This window comes from Trachurus japonicus, chromosome 4, assembly GCF_045865225.1.
Source record: "Trachurus japonicus isolate A0001 chromosome 4, Traja_1.0".
Classification (NCBI taxonomy): Eukaryota; Metazoa; Chordata; class Actinopteri; order Carangiformes; family Carangidae; genus Trachurus; species Trachurus japonicus.
Window position 1 is genome coordinate 5,718,521 of NC_140910.1, and position 17,797 is coordinate 5,736,317.

Below are 17,797 nucleotides of genomic sequence, written 5' to 3' on the forward strand. Positions count from 1 at the left end.
GTGAATACCTACTTTTTTTAAGTGTTTATTTTTTAGACAAATAACACAAGACATGTGTGGTAATAACAGGAGCAAAAGACAAACAAAGCAAAAAATATACGAGACAATACAAAACAGCAGGTGTAATGAACATGGATCAAGGAACGTACTAATAGTAATAATGGTAATAGTGAAAGGGTAATATTGATAAGGGACGTTTTTTGCCATACATACTCGTTAATTCACAGCACACACTCAGACTCGTCATTGCGACACTGTCCCTGACAGAGAGACGGTGATGTCGTGCACGCAGCCTAATGAGTGAGATCAGGAAAAGGATGGAGAATGTCCTGTTACTGTTATCTGATGCCAACTAAATAATCTGATGTTTATTTAACTCTTTTCTCCAGAGCAGAAAAAGACACAAATGAGATCATAAATCAATAAGGGAAAAAACAACATGATTCAATCAGATTCGACTTTGAAAATCCTTGGTCGACGACACCCCTACACTCAATACTTGGTTGGGGCTATTTGACTTGAACTACTGGAAATTGACTTTTCCATGATATTCTAGTTTATTGAGATTCACCTGTATAAAAAGTCTCTGTCTTGTCCAAAGAAGTAGATACTAACACAGGCACCAGACCAGGCTTATCACATCACACCCCCTGCTGTTTCCCCCCTCCCAACATCACATGCTGCTGGAGCAGATGACTGCCTGGTGTTATCTTATCCACAGAGACAGAGACTCTGAGTCCGTGATGTGGTCATCTCTTTGCTGACACTGAATCTCCTGATAGAAATGTCTCATTGTCTTTCCTCAGGCTGCGGCAAACTCAGGCCAAGTCGAGTCCAGAGCGTTGTGTCCAGCCAGGGCAGTCTGGACTCAGACATGCAGGGTAAGCTCAGTGGTTGACTGACCAGCGTCTGAAGAGTGAGGTGGTCATTGGTCGGTGGTCATGCTCACCAGCTTGTAAGCCTAAAGGGGACCTATTATGCTTCTCCAGCTTTTCAGACTTATGGGTGGGCGAGGGGCTGAAACAGAGCGTTCAGAGGGAAGCGGGAAAGAGCCAGAATGGAGGAGTAGACGTACTCCTCCATTCTGGCTCTTTCCTGCTTGTATGTGATAAGTAGAGTTTTTTATCGATAAAAACTTTCAATAGTGCCCCACTGGGGTCCAATATCATATAAAAGGCCCTGAAATGAGCATAATAGGTCCACTATAAGTCTTTGTGTGGCAGTATAGAGGTATAGCTCCAAACACAATGATTCATTTTAATACTGAAGCTGCTTTTCATCCATTCGTCCATCCATCCATCCATCCATCCATCCATCCATCCATCCATCCATCCATCCATCCATCCATCCATCCATCCATCCATCCATCCATCCATCCATCCATCCATCCATCCATCCATCCATCCATCCATCCATCCATCCATCCATCCATCCATCCAGGTTAAGCAGAGGCTTTTAAACAACACTCTGCCCTGTGCCTTGTGTCTCTGGTGTTTGCAGGCTATGATGGCGGCAGCAGTGACTCTGAGTGTGAGAGCCCCACCCTGGATGAGCAGGAGTGTCAGTCACCACAGATGCCGGATTTCTGGCTGATTGTTAGGATCCACCAGGACCGGGTGAAGGTCTACTCCCACTCCAGGTCAGGCAAACCTCAGTATATGTCCTTCCATGGCTCTTATCCCATGGCTCAAAAATTCGGGTATCCGGCTAATGTGATGAACCATCAGACCTCGGCGCTCACTTCAGCAGCCCTTTTCTGTTTTTGGAACAGTTGATTTCATGGCATGTGTCTTTTTTTTTTTAAAGGGGCTTCATTGAAGGAAAGGAGGACAGTGATGAGGAGCTGAAGAAGAGGGAGGCGCAGGAGCTGCCTGAATACCTACAGCTGCATCAGATGGTTGTCAGGAAGATCGGAGAGATCTGTAGGATCGTCAATCAGGTGAACACATGCATCACTGATCATCTTTACCACTACTGCTTTTAGAAAATCATTCACATGGAGCAGTACTGTCCTGTTATGGCAATTAACTCATTGAGTGCCAGCCCTTTTATAAAATGGTCAGTGCCATGTGCCAGCGTTTCGGGGCATTTTGATAATATTTCAAGACCCAGAGAATATTTTGTACTATGACTCTGAAAACACCAAATAGCTCAAAGGAAAGAGGAGACTCTCTATTTAAAGTCCCACTCCCGCGACCCTTTTCGGCCATTTTAAAACCAGCTCATTAGCCATGCACATTAGCAATGTACCTCTGGGGGGTGGGCGGAGACTGCGCTGCTCTGCACCCGCCCAGCCACCTCCTCGCACCCCACCCCCCCGCTTGCTGACAGCTGGACATTGTACAATTACAGATTCAGCGCGTTTAACGTAAAACTCCACACTGGGATTCGATCCCAGACTGGTGCATAGTCCTTGCTCACAGTGCAAGCTGCTCTAGCAGGTGAGATATACCTATTATACCTTGACAGCTACACCGAGCTGTGAAGGCTTTCACCTCTGAGCCAGATGCAGAGCGGGGCGGGAGCTTGTAGCACTAGTGCCCTCCCCTGGAGCTGTGACACCCTCAACTCCAGTCTTCCTGAAACTGCCAGTTTGAGTCTGCCATTGGTTCACAGCAGTTTGAAGGCAGAAAAACTCTGAAATGCAATTTTGCACTTCCTTCTCTGCTGATAAGTGCTCTAACACAAGAAAAATGCCACAGGAACATGTGAAAAGCTCAAAAAACACGATTTTCACGGGAGTGGGTCTTTAACTAGGGAAAAAAACATTTGTTTGTACCTTGTTCCATTCTTGATTTATCTTAAGTCAAATAGAGCCTGGTTGCACCAAAAAGAGCACTTTTCTTCTAGAAAGCTGAGAAAAATGCATTTTTGTGAAAGAGAGTCTCTCAAGAAAAACAGTGATTTATCCGTTTTAATTTTGGAGACATGAAGACATCTGAAAATTTCATTTCACATGTTTTTTCATTGTATATATATATATATATATATATAAAAAAAACCCTAAAATACAACAAGTAGGAGTCCTACTCTGCAGAGGGATTCCTGCTCTCCTACTTCTCCTGCAGTTGCTACACCCTCACCCTCTCCTTTTTTTGATTGACGTATACGTCATTGGCACTCAATGAGTTAAAAAAAACAATATATGTAAATGAAAATCAGAAAACCACAGCGCCAGAAATTTACCTCATCCAGAACACCAGAACATATTTGTAGAACATCAGATCACCAGAACATCAGATGTCGCAGACTGTCGCAGTTGTGGTTCAGGTTTAGTTTTCATAGAAACTTGAAATTTCAGGTATTTGACTACAAAGTGATTGTGATTTCTATGTACACTACACTCACACATCACATCAGTGATTGGTGTAGTGTACAACAGTAGCACAATCCTGTAAACAGGACTGTAAATAGTCCTGTTTACAATGTGGGTATTTTCTTTTAAAAAGATTCCTTTGCATAATGCTCAGCGTCTGATGTGTGTGTGTGTGTGTGTGTAGCGTATGCTGCTGCAGGACCTACACGACAGCCACGTGTGCAACTCTCTGCTGGTGGCTGAGAGTGAAGAAGACATCTGGAAAAATGAGTCTCACTACAGACAGAAGCTCAACACCTCCGACGGTGCGTTGACAGAAAATGATTTGTGCATTTTGAGATGTGTGTGTGTGCAGCCTAACACAAGGCTGCAGAGGTGGAGGACGGCTTGTAATAATCAGGATGAAAGGATCCTGTCATCTCTTCTCTCATGTAATGCTGCTCTTTGTGGATGTATCACATGCTTGTGTTTGTGTTTTTCACCACAGATTACAACACAGAGGAGAGCTACCAGGCCAGAGATTACCTGGCGGCCACCATGCAGTTCATCCCCGGACACTTTGCCTGTGACGTGGTGTGGAGCACCATCATCCACATTCACCCCCGTCTCAAGATGGGACCCAACATGGGGGTGTCCAGGGGTGAGTGGCAGATCTGGGTTTGATTTGGTTCCGTGGATGCAACAGATGCTGTGTTTCTCTGTTGCTACAGAGAGGCTACATTGTTTTCAGGTTGTCTGTCAGTCTGTCCCATTCCCATAGACACAGTATTTCTAACCACCTGATGGAACTTCCTCAAACAGACTTTCACTGTAGGATTGGGCGGTATCCAAATGTTGACATGGTACCATTTTACCATGGTATACCGTATTTCCGTGGCCAATTAAAGATCATGTTGCACAGCTCAGACGGAGTCACCAAAATGTTGTTCAGAAAGGGAACAGCTAACAAACACCACATAAGAATACTGAAACAATAACAAAACATGTAAATTACCAACATTAACAAGTTTTATTAACATTAAATAGCTTATAACAAAATGTGGATGGAGCTGCTAAAAAACAAACAAACAAAAAAAGGCAGTGCTGCCTCTCCAGCCGGTTCACCTGCAGCTGCACAGACAAGCTGTTTCCTCTCTCTTCAGCCTGGTGTTGGGCTGCACTTTGTATTTCTAAAATGAGTTCCACATCAGAAGGTCTAACCTCCATTGGAGCGCTGATCAGCTGATGTGGCGCTCCTCAGCTGTAGCAGCGTCTCTGTGTGTTTTTATAACATCGACAAGAAAAAAAACATCAGCACAAGCCTAACTATGGCAACATTCTTCAATTCTACCAAGGTTTTTGCAGAAGTTGTGTTTTTCTTGAGGACCAACTCACTCTAGGCACGACTTGCCGTCTTTTCCTCTCTCTCTTCTCTGAGCCATCAACTTTATCTCCCGAAACGAAAAAATTAAACTATTGGAATAAAATTGAAAACTCAACCACACGCATGTAGGTGCTGGACATACACTCATTATTTAGGCAGTAAAATAAATGATATTTAATAGGTAATATATCAAGCCCCTATATGAGTGTGCTGCCATGGTAATGAAACAGATAACATTGCTATTTTAAGATAAACGGTAAACCTTATTAGGAGTAGGTTCATTACCTTTAATTGTCAGTGCAAACTGTTTTTATATCGGTGGGGCAGAGACGTGAGCTGCTCAGCTGACGCAGTGGAGGCTCATGGTATTTCTACGTTTCCCTCATCAAACTATCCAATAACTCCAAAACCCTCTTGTGGACAAGTTGTGACCTGCACATTCACCACGTTATGAGATAATAACGTATAATTATGTTACATTACGACACATGAAGCAAATACTCAGAACTACTTGCACTTTTGAAATCACGCCGCCCAGCAGCCATGTCTGGAATTTAGTTCCGTCTCTGCATTTGCCTCAAAAAACAACTCTGTCTTGCAACGTTACATTATTATGTGCAGGTCACAACTTGTCCACCAGTGTTTTGGAGTTGTTGGATTGTGTATTGGATGAGGGAAAGGTTGTAATACAGCGCACTGTGCAGAGCTCACGTCTCTGCCCCGCTAATCTAAAAACAGCTTGCACCGACAATTTCAGGTAATAAACCTACAGCTCAGACTATAGGGATTATGGCAATAGGCAGATTTGCCAAAATGTTGAACTATCCCTTTAAAACCAACAGAGCAAACTTTTCACCATGTCCTCTGTCTCCCTGTCGTAGCCATCCAGGCCCTGCGCTCCGTGCTCAACTCCTTCTGTGTGGTCAACAGGAAGAACATGTTCGTCTACCAAGAGAGAACAACTAAATCAGTCTTCTACCTCAGGTCTCTCTCTCTCTTCATGATTTTCTTAGTATTTTAGTCAATTGTTTTACTGCATTTTTACTTTGTTTATTTTTTACTTGTCATGTTGCTTTTATCTTATAAAATATCATCGGTTTAGCCTGTTTGAAGTTTCTTCTTGCTGCAGTGTCATTTTGATGCACCAATTCAACACAGTCTCTGAAACATTCTTAAGTTTGTGAAAGTGGCTTTCAGATGGAATACAAGAGAGAGAGAGAAAGATGAGATGATAATCACTGGGTGACACATGAGACTGTCAGAAAATGACATTGTTCCTAAAGAATCATAAACACTTGACTTTGTTCTTGTGTTTAATCTTTCCATTTCCCAGACTTTGTGAAACGTCACTAACAGGGAAGTACTCTGACGTGGACGGTAACCTCCACATGACCCGCTCCATTGGGCTCTTCAGGAGTCAGGAGCCGCTGCTCTCTGAGGACCTCATGGTGAGTTTTATTTTTTATTAAACCTTTATTAATACAGGTTATCTTATTGAGACACGGGTTCTCATTTCCAAGACAGAGCTGTTTCAGACAGACATAATACAACAATTAGTTCCAGACTGACAGACATAAAAAACAGTACATACATAAAACATTTACATCAAAATGTCAAGTGGAAGCAGATTTTAAGTTACTAAAAACTGGAACAAGTTTCCAGGGAACAAAGGACTGGATACGCAGGCTATGACTGCACTGTTGGCGTGACAAGTAGGAGGATAAATATGATGGCTGAAGTCCAAGGATGGATTTTTTTTTTAACTAATTTTTTTTTTTTAATATTTTGTCAGCAGCAACATGACATACATTTCCTTTCATTTACGTTTTTTCCTTTCTACAGCTGCACATAATCTTTATCTTTACACTCAAGAATAGTGAAAGAAAACCGTATAAATACATAACTACAGTATACATTTTTACTATATATGATGTTAAATTATGGAAGCCTTTTTTTGGAATTTTTGGAGGATGAGAATGTTACAATAACTTGAAGATCATTACTACTGCTGCTTTTTCAGTTATTTTGACTGTTTTGTTGTATAGTACACTTATACATTACTTGCTATTGCTTTGGTCGTTGTTATTTGTATGTTTTCTATATCTTCAAACTTAAAGGGACATTGTGTAACTTCTCCTGTAATCTATTCACGTAAATCGATTATTTTGTTCAAAAGTATGTTTTTCATTAATCAGTAATCCCCCCCATCAACAAACTGAGGTGTTCTAGTAAGCTCTGAATTTGCCGTTCATATCATTCATATATACATGGAGCGGGGAAGCTCGGTGCTGGCTGCAGTGAGACTAAAGCTGTTGGTGGATGTGGTGCACACAGCACAGCTCATTGGTGAATAAACAAGAGCAGGTTGGCCAAGATGACAGGTCTGTGTTGTCAGAGGACCGGTGACCAAGCTGTTAACAACTTTGATGTCTCCGTCCTCAGGGATCCAGGTCGTCTCTGGAGGGCTCTCGACCGGTTGGACAAGTGGACAAGCACATCCTGCTGCTGGTGCACGGAGTGGGAAACGCAGGTATGAGTGGACGGTGAATGGAAACATGTTTTCAGTCTTTTTACTTTTTTTTTCGTAGCTTTTATTAGCGGCCAGCCAGGTCAATACATGTGATTTCACACATTTGCACACCTGGCTTTGTTTATACTGTGGTAAAACTGGTAACACACTAGGTTCAGAGTGTTTAGAGCTGGAAGATGATACAGGGATTTGTTGCGTTCAGGTCCAGAGATCACAGACGAGCTGGTCAAGGTTCTGAGGAAGCGCCTGGATGAGACCACGTTGGACATCATCACTGTCATGCTGGTCAGAAACTGCAAGTTGACTCCAGCTGACGTGGAGGTAAAGCGAGAGGAGTGGTTGGTGGTTTCTGTACATGGACTTGAGCTGCATGTTTTTCTTTCCCTAAAGCTTAAAAGAGCTTGGCCTTCACCAAATGTTGTGTGCTCAGTTCATCCAGCCGTCAGGATCTCCAGCCACTGAGGTGATGAACTTCAGCCTCCCCAAGTACTGTCTCCCCTGGCTGTCGGCCGTGGCTCACTACATCAGGCAGAATCTTCTCATCTTCCTGCACGTCCCCAAATACACGGACAGCAACACTGCGCACCATTTCAAGGTACAGTCCAGACCTACAGTACATCAGTCAGAACATGTGCCATTTTAATGTTGTTTACTAAATGTCTGGAAAAAATAAAACTAAACTTGTTTTTTTGGTCTTTTTCATTTTTTAAATTTTGATTTACATCAGACACACAACAAAAAGGCAATGACATGATAGACTAGATTTATGAACAACTGTGGTTAGCAGTCTGCCAGGCTGTAATGAACCACTGCTGTTTAACATTTGTGGTGATGGAGTTTTGCTGTTAAAAAAAACTGCTGATTGTTCATCAACAGTTTCTGCAGAGCTCGCCAGTTATAGGGTTTTAAAGTAGAAGTAAGCGATATTTTTGTGTTTAATATAAGTCTTAAATAGTTATATCTTCCCACAGCAATCACGTACATAGAGTGTTTGGACCGAAACACGGGTCTGTCAGTCACTCTGCTCTGCTCTGAGCCGAGGAGAAAACTTTTCTCGTATCCTACAAGTTTTATCCAATGAGGAGAGAGAACGGCATGAAGAGCTGTGTGTGCAGCCAAAGGATGCGCCTGAATGTGGTGACTTAGGGACGAGGACCAATAGATCCATGACGAGGGCGGGGGCTGCTAACTCCATCAGCTGACAAGACGTTATGGTGCGTCAAGGCAGCCCGTAACTGGTGTTTTTTCGACCTGTGAAGTCGTACCAGTTCGATCTGGTACGAGTTCACGGGTCGGAAGTTACGAGTGGCCGTTATAGTGACTTTCACCGGTAAAACAGGTCGGAAAAACACGAGTGGGTTGCCTGGAACGCTACAAAGTCGTAAGTCGTGACTTGAAGCCGTAATTTACGGTTTCAAAAGCCTGCCTGGAACGCAGCATTAGCTAAAACGACCGGATCACTTACTTCTGCTTTAAAAAGCATTGTTTGTTGTCAAAGAAGTCAAAGTGAAGAAATTGATCTTAAAGCAGATATCAGTGGAATGTTTTTGTTAATATAAGTCCTAAATAGTCCTATTTTCCGTCAGCAATCACTTACATGAAGTATTTCAGCCTAAACACGAGTCTCTCCGTCACTCTGCTCTGCTGTAACCCGAGGAGAAAATTTTCCTTGTGGGATACAAGTGTTATCCAATGAGGGGAGAGAACGGCATGAAGGGCTGTGTGTGCAGCCAAGGGATGCGCGTGAATGTGGTGACGTAGCACGAGGACCAATTGATGCCTGACAAGGGCGGGGGCTGCTAACTCATGGTGCGTTCAAGGAAACTCGTACTTTGTGTTTTTCCTTCCTGTGAAGTCATACCAGTTCGATCTGGTACGAGTTCACGGGTCGGAAGTTACGAGTGGCCGTTATAGGGAACTTTCACAGACAACAGGACGGTAAAAACACGAGCTACGGGTTACCTGGAACGCTACCAAGTCGTAGTTGTGACTTGAAGCTGTAACTTACGGTTTCAAAAGCCTGCCGTGAACACAGCATTAGCCGAAACGGCCGTGCCGATGATATCTGCTTTAAGTACTCAGTGTTGTCGGCACTAATCTCAATACACTGTATTATTCCATTCATTCTTTGTAAAATTGCATATTGGCATAACTTTTTTGATATTTATTGAATTTTAAATTGCGAGTGTGCATGTGCATGTTTATCCTGTTGTTTGTACCTGCTCAGGGACTGCAGATCAAAACTAGCCTTAAGCTAAATCTGGTACAAACACCTCTTCTCTTTATGTGATTAATGTATTTTGCACATGGTCTCTGAGAGAAATTAACTATATAAACTAAAAAAAAAGAAAAACTAAAACGCCCCAGTACAGATTAGCACTGTCAAAGAGTGAAGCTCAATTTTTCTTTATCTGATTTGTTTAATCCACACATAAGATAACACAAAGAAATGATGAGTGAGTGAGTTACTGACTGAGAAAGGTAAAGAGAGCCCTCTGCTGACTGCAGAGCAGAAATGCACCATCAGTGACATACACAACACCTTAGAATGATCGGGATAAAAAAAGAATAAATCCTAGATATGGGAGGCTCTCAGCTGTTTTCACAAGTCTCATTGTGATGTACAGTATGAAACCAATGCTGACCTGTGTGATCTGGTTCTCTCTCCCTCTCTACAGCACTACTTCCACATGAGCAGTGACTTGGCTGATGGTGATATCTACCTCTACAACAAACCTGGAGGCCAGGGGACTGGAGGGAAAGGTAATCACACTACCTTCCCTGTGTGTGTGAGAGTGTGTTTGTGTATGAATGAGTCAGTGTGTTTGTGTGTGTGTCACAAGATGACCCTGATTGTTTGATGACGGTTGCTAGGACTTTGATTATTCAAAGCCTGTCCTGCGTCCTATTTAACAAAACATTTTCAGCATGTGTTTAGTATATCGTTATTATCTAAGATGTGATTGAACTTTTAATACACTAAATGATCTGTGATCAGTAATCAAAATAATGACTGATTGCAGCCCTAGTCCTCAACTCTTTGTGTTGTTTTCAGCCTTTGCTCTCAGCTGGCAAATGATGTAACTGTAAGATCCTGGGAGCAGCTGGTAACCCCTTCTTACCTGCTCTTGCTCTTAAATTAGTAGCAGGTGTGATGTGATGTGGGGGAGTTATTTGCTGTTTCTGCTTTGTTAGGAAAGTGAGGGTTAAGGAAACAACAGAGGGACAGAGACAGTTTGTCCTGGTGCTACACTGGACTGTTTGGCTGCTTGTTGTTACGATTCTCGATTCAACTCAGGGGTGTATTTTCCTAACATTTTAGGTCTAAAAGAAGGAATCTGAAGATTTTCAGTTTAATTGCTCCTGTTTTGCGGTAGTTGTGTCTGTCTCTGCATCGCCACGGCAGCCATGAATGAGAGCGGATGCAAGTTCCGCTGCTTAGGCTGTTTACATCCCTCAAAGCCGCAATTTTTTTCCACAGACAGCGTCAGATGGCTACTCAAACATGCCGAAAAATCTATTCGTGGCGGACGTTATTTATTTGTGGCGGGCTGCCACAAATAAATGAATGTATGGGAAACACTGTAATCACCAGGAACAACAGTTCAACAGTTGCACAGAACTTTCTGATGGTTGGAGAAGTCTTTACATGTTTCTTCTTCTTCTGCGACAGTAAAAAGGGGACATTATATTTTGAGAAGCTCTTTTTATGATGATGGAAATGCCTTATTATGAAGGAGGGATAATAAATTCAGTGAACCTCTGCTATGGATGAAGTCCTGCAGTGTGAAGCTACATCAGAGCTGTGGTTCTCCATTAGTTCTTGAACCATAAAGCCAAATTGAAGAACAATCTAACAGTTTCACGTAGAGATGAGTCACAGGGTTTCAATTCACAAGGTCCCAATTCAATTCCATATCAATTAAGTTAGTGATATATCGATTGTAAAGCATCACAATATCAATTTGCTTGGATACGAATGGAATTGGACACTAATGTCACATGGAGGCATCATGGAGGCCTGAACCATCTCAACTGGCTCCTTTCGATGTGATTGAACAGTGGCTCTATGCAGAGCTCCCTGTGGATGGTCCAGCTTTTCATCCTGCCTCTGAGCCCAGCCACCGTAAGGAGGAAGCTCATTTCAGCTGATTGCTTCCATGATCTCATACGTTGGGCCTGTATCCAAATCTCAGGTCATAGTCATAAGTGAGGACAGTCAGCATCGAAGATCTGATGCTGAGCCAATGTGTCTGTCAGGCTCCTGCTCCATCTCACCATCATTTATGATCAGGACCCCAAGATACTTGAATCCCTTCACGTTGGGCAGTAGCTCACCTCCAACCAGATACAGCAGTCCACCATTTTCCATCGGAGAACCATGACTTGGAGGTGATGACTCTCATCTCAGCTGCTTTACACACCATCCCATTGGGCACTGGAGGACATATCCCGACGAAGCCAACAGAGTTATATCATCTGCAGACAGCAATTCTGTGAGGTTTCTGAAGCAGACACACTCCTTACCTTGGGTGCAACTTGAGATCTTATCCATAAATATCAAAACTAGGATCAGAGTCAGGGCATTCTGTTGTAGCCTCACATATAATCAATGATCGCATATAATCCAATCTTCTGATCAGTTTTATCGAAACATGGGGGAGAGAGGACACCAAGTGATCACCTGGATGACGGGAAGGGGCTTTTCAGGATGGCAGTTTACCCTTCCACAGGTATCAGGGGTAACTGATGCCTGATGAAGATGATGTAACTGATGATGCCCTGATATCATTCCTGTTGAACTATGGGAGATGTTGGAGTGATGCATTACACAGAGCACTCCACTGTCATCATTCCCACATAAGGGACACATGGTTCATCCAGCATGCTTATCCTCTAGTAGAGTTTAGAGCAGGGGTCTCCAACACGTCGCTTGTGAGCTACCAGCAGCTTGCAGACTCTTTCCCAGTAGCTCACCAAAGGATTAATCAGTCCCTCCAGAAAAACTCAATTGCATAATTCATAATCAGCCGAAGTCCGCACAGTTAAGCGGGGGGCCGCATATTTTCAAAGACACTGCACTTTCACTGCAAAATATGCAGGGCCTGCATGAATTCATAATCCCACTTTTTGTGATGTAGTATGCTTGCTTATCATAGGAAGTCGTTAGAAATGACTCTTTACATTAAGGTTGTAGCCTAGTGAGAACAGAGTGTTGGCGGAATCACTTTTTTTTCCTTATTCATCAAACCACAATTTTTACAGATTCTCGCAATTTTTGCAAATTCACGTATTTTCATCGCATAAAATTGCATAAATATCCTGCATATTCCATCACATTTTTTAAGAAAACGTACCACATAATCAAGAATTTTTGCCTGCAACAATCACAAAAATACTCTGCATTTTTCTCGAAGGACTGATTAATGAATCATACATACATTTGAAAACTTGATTGGTAACTTGGCAAACCTGCACCTTATATCCAGGACTTTCCCTGCCTATATAGCGGTCACCTTGGTTGAAGCGTGTGTGCGTGCATGAGGCCGTTCAGCTATAGCGGCATGCAGATGGTGGGTCACACCTGCTTTTTCATGCATGTCCACGGCACACAGGAAAGATCTCAACTTTTTGGGAGGCAGCAAGCGCACCACATGTCATGTGATAAGATGGAAGGATCAGCTCCAGACCTGCTTCTGCTCCTGCGACATGCTACCCTGGCTCTGTCGGTGTCAAATCCGGTAAATCAAATCCGGCTGGACCGGTTCCCTGTCCAGCTGTTTCTCCCCTACTGTTTCCCACAGAGCTCTGCCCCCAGATGTAGAATGTCTATTATAGAAGAGAAACACATTTCAGGATCACTGACTTGTAACATCAGAACAGACATGTCCTGTGATTTTCAGCCTCATTTCATATTTAATAGATGAGGTACAATGCCTGAAAGTAATATTTTCAGTTATCAGTATGATAGAAGCTAAAAACATTCTATTTTCATGAAGAGTGGGAAACACAGTTTTGTTTTCAATGTAAAGAATGAATGTTACAAAACATGAGTAGCATAGTAGTATGTCCTCAGACATTGATTGTGACATGGCTATTGGTGTCAGACGCTGGTTGAGTGTTTCTCAAACTGATTACCTCCTGGATTTTATTAAGAGCTTTTACTCAGAATGGAGATAACAACAAAAGCATCCGGTGAGCAGGAGCTCTGTGTTGATGTGAGCAGTTAGGGGCCAGAGGAGAGTGGCCAGAGTGTTTGACAGAAAGGCTATTATCACTCAGATAACCACTCTTTACTGTTGTGTTTGGTTGAAGTGTTTGGTTGAAGTGATTAGTGTAACACTACAGTGAGACCCTCTCTCCTGGAGAAAAATGGCTTCAATTTCAGCTGTAGTTAATATGAGGCTTTAATCTAGATCTCTGCATCAAAGAAATATCATCCAAAATTGCGGCGCAAGAGTCTGCTTTGAATTACCCCAAATTATGTTTCACTCTGTGCCCTAGTGGAGGGAATCATCTGTAGCAGCTCTGTCACTCAGACTGAACCTGAGTTTTCACATTACTGTACATCAGTCAAGTAAAATTGAGTGTTTTTTGTGTTACTACCAAAAGCTGGCTAAAGAGCTTTTAAAGTTGGCTATTTTTTTCATTTATTCAAGACTACCTGACCCAAGACCAAGTCAAGACCAAGACCAAAGGGGTTAGGGTAAGGTAGATAGTCCATTCTGAGACAGGACCAAGACCTTGATCTTGACCCTGACCTTGGTCCAGTCTTAAATACCACAACACTACCTGGAACTTCTCTATTCATTACAAATCATATTATTCAGACAAATGCGTGTGGACTCCACACTACATGGGTCCTGACAGCCTTCGGACCAAAGAGGAAACACTTCCTGCCAGCTGCCACACCTGCCTGGAGTCAATTGGAATAAATAATAAATGATGTTGGTGCATCCCTAATGCTGTCCTGTTGGTGTCTCTAATGTCGGTCCAGGTACCATGTCGGAGCTGGTTCAGCACCTCTTCCCACCCTCTCAGTTTAAAGGTACCACCACATGTCTCCCTGTGCCCATTACCACCATCAGAGCCATTGTGTTGAGTGAAACCCATGCTGCCGCTGGCCCCATGTCCCCTGCTGCTAGCCTTTTATTCTTCATGGTATTTATTTTGCAGTTCTGCGCCTCCTTTAGTTCAGGCTTCTCTCTGCACATTTTTTTTATTAAATTGTGTTTATTTTTGAATTGCCTTTAAAGTTGGCATGGCCCTCTTGGGTGCATGAACTGTGGCATTGCTGGTGTTTTCAGCCAGTGTTTGTCTGCTGTCGAGCTTACTGTAGATTTGTTGACTGGCTTTTGTTGCACTGACTCCTGCTTCGAAGAATGTAACACAAGTACAACACAAATGGCCTTGGCTGGAATAATTCAAGTACAGAATTTAGAATATCTTAAGTAGTAAATGTAATGTGAATATCATAAACTGCACAAGCTTGCTGAACAAAAGAAGATAAATAAATAAAACATTTGCAGTAGCGAAATGATACACATATGTAACTTAATACAGACAAATTCATTGGCAACCTTCATTAATCATTCATTAGATGGAGAACCTCTGGTGTCTGGACTTTTCTTATAACCTTTTAGAAGTTTCTTACACCAGTAGTCCTTTTTTGCAACTGTCTCCACCAGTTTAAACCATAGACTGTAAAAAGAATGGACGTAGCACCTGTGATGTCACCCATTGGTTGGGGGGGGTCTGTTTTGTGCTCCCACTACGGGCATTTGAACTGCGCCATCTTGGATTTTAGTGGGAGTTTACTTTCCATATTTGAAGAGGTGTGGCGGTTAGGAACCCGCCCACTGAACTTGAAGCAACCAATTAACGGCCGGTAACTGTCTGCGAACCTGTCACTCAATGTAACGCCCCCACAGTGTTCACGGAGGTGAAAACTATTGGTAGAGACCAAAAAAATAAAATGTACCAGGCTGTAAATATGTTTTTTTAAGCTGTAAATCCCAGCCCCCAGTGCCCACCGGAGAACTGCAGCTTTTTGAATGCGGAAGTGGTATTCACTGGTAAAACCCACAACTCCCCCCTTGGTTTAAACCAGTCCATCTTCCTCTTGTCAGCTGTTTTCTGTGCTGCTGGATGTGAGCTTTGGGTTGTTGTTCTGGTGAAAGATTCAAGATCTTGACCTCACTCCTGACTCATTGATATGTTTATGCCTCTACCACCAGAGACAGCAAAGCAGCCCCACAAAAAGACTGAGCCTCCACCGTATTTTGCTGTAGATACAGTGTTTTCTTCTTTATGGACGGCATTCCCACAGAGCTCTACCGTGGTGTCATCTGCATAGAGCATTGTCCTAGAAACATCGTGGTCACACTATGAACCATGGAGTCCTTCCTGGCTTAGTGTATGGTGTATGTTCTGAGCTGAAAGCGCCACACAGATCGGCATGAGGCCCAACAGATTCTTGTGTGGTGTTTTCCTTCAGTCTTCTCTCAGTGAGTTTATTCTTACCTCCATATACTGGAAACTGTTTTCTGACCTTTAAAACAGGTATGTGTTGTATTAAGCCAATCTACAGGATTTGTTTCAAACTTTGATTATTCTTTGATGTTCCCCCCTCTATCTCTCTCTCAAACAATGAAATCTGCAGTTGAGAATATTGGGAATGTTTTCTTGTCATTTGTTTTCCACAAGTCCAGGCGCTCTTGTCTTGGTAGTTATTCAAGATTCAAGATTCAAATCACTTTATTTGTCCTCAAGGGGCAATTTAATAGAAAGTGGCTAAAAAATACATCAAACAATAACACAAAAGTTGGATCCTCTGCCCGAGTCTGATACAACAGGTTCCTTGACCTCTTGGTCACTGCACTCTGCTGGAACAAAAGCTCTCTTTGTACCTTTTGTTCTGCACTATGGGACCACGAACCTTCATTCAGAAGGAAGGAGCTGACATTCACAGTTCAAGGAGTTGGAGTCGTGAATCCAGCCAGCTATGGATGTGACTGGTGTGGTTGCTGGAATAAACTGTGACTTGTCAGTCAGCTGATGGACCATCTAATTCCTGCTCTTTCAAGACAGCTTTCCAAACCATGAGGCCAGAGGGAAAGATAAAATCATTTTAAAGGGCCCATATTACGCAAAATCCACTTTATACTGGTTTTGTAGCATTTATATGTGTTCCCGTGGCTTTTCCATAATGCCTGGAGGTGAAAAAAGTCTCTCCGCTCCCTTAATTGATTGCTTCGCTTTTTCGCGATTATGTACCCAAACGGGCCAGTTGGAAATGCAGCTGCAGCTAACTGAGATTTTTCCCGGAACGATAAACAAACATGGCAACCGCATCCCGACGAGCCATTGTTGCCAATGTCAATATGAGCACATGGTTCTGGTAGTGAAAACCACACCCTCTCCCAGTGAGTGGGGTGGGGTAGACGTGGTTTACACCTTATTTGCATTTCATGGTGCAGACACAGAAAAGGCTCGTTCTCAAGAGAGCCCTGGAGAGACACTTTTAGAGTTTTAGTAGACCTGAGATTTAGAACCACAGTTTGATTTGGGGCAAAACGCTCCAAACGCAATGTGGTTGGACCACTTAGACTTATGTGAAATGGGTGAAAAACTGTATAATATGCGACCTTTAATAAAAGCACAGTAGAATAAAATCATGGGCATCATGGTCCTGTAAATATATTATGTAATGTGAACTTCTGAAATCTACTGTACTATTATATCCTCTTTTTTAGATGTAGAAAAACATATCATAAAACAAAAGATGTTTCAGTTGCTAAGCTTCCAGCTATGTGTAATGAAACAGCTCTAGAAAAAGATATATGTGTCACCGTTGTGGCACAAGAAGCATGTTGTGTTTGCAATGATTTCTGAACTGCATTAGTATTTGCTGTCTCTGCTGCTTGCGAGTAGAGGACACACGCCCCCCCTGCATGCATGGTGTTGCTCACTCATTGTGCGCATTAATAAACCAATGCCATGTCAAAGTGAATAGGTCTGGCAACAGTGTGACCGACGTCTCTGTGCAAAGCTGTTGTGAGGAGATGCAGCATCAGAGGGTTCAAACTGATTCTTCAATGTCACTATCAGGCTCTACAGTGCAGATTGATGAGATAATAGATACAGTAGATAGAACCTTGTGGTAATTTATACAAAATGTTGCATTTTTTACATCTGCTAAGGAAATTGATTCAGTACCAATGTGAAGTTAACTTAACTGATGCATTGACCGTATTTCAGTTGAAAGGCTTTTCAGAAGTCTCCATGTGGTTTCAACCTGTCCTCCTGCTCTCTCAGGTATCGCCTGCATCACCCTCTCATTCATGGATGCCCATGGTCACCCGCTTCAGGTTCCAGCTCAGGACTGTGCCACACTGCAGAAGTCCGAGGACTGTGCCACCCCCCTTCAACAAGACCATTTTGATGAGCTAACAACTGTGGTTAAAGTGAATTCCACCGCTGTCGGTCCAGGAACAGGTAAACCCTAATCCACAGCTCTGGGCTCTTAGTTTTGGCCTCTGTTGATGGTTGATGCTGGTTCTTAGTGGGTGACTGGTCTTAAAAACAC

At 42.8% G+C, this 17,797-nt stretch overlaps 1 protein-coding gene across 1 annotated transcript in view; it reads left to right on the plus strand.

The window, feature by feature from the left end:
• Nucleotides 1-17,797, plus strand: part of szt2 (SZT2 subunit of KICSTOR complex) — a 94,882-nt gene that overhangs the window by 37,121 nt on the left and 39,964 nt on the right. The window contains exons 39-51 of the mRNA XM_085773520.1: nt 807-881; nt 1,501-1,639; nt 1,807-1,939; nt 3,501-3,621; nt 3,804-3,956; nt 5,561-5,663; nt 6,013-6,127; nt 7,122-7,209; nt 7,412-7,530; nt 7,640-7,804; nt 9,888-9,972; nt 14,207-14,257; nt 17,527-17,706. Of these exons, the coding sequence (XP_085629646.1) occupies nt 807-881; nt 1,501-1,639; nt 1,807-1,939; nt 3,501-3,621; nt 3,804-3,956; nt 5,561-5,663; nt 6,013-6,127; nt 7,122-7,209; nt 7,412-7,530; nt 7,640-7,804; nt 9,888-9,972; nt 14,207-14,257; nt 17,527-17,706 (1,527 nt within the window). The remainder of the gene's footprint in view (nt 1-806; nt 882-1,500; nt 1,640-1,806; nt 1,940-3,500; nt 3,622-3,803; nt 3,957-5,560; nt 5,664-6,012; nt 6,128-7,121; nt 7,210-7,411; nt 7,531-7,639; nt 7,805-9,887; nt 9,973-14,206; nt 14,258-17,526; nt 17,707-17,797) is intronic.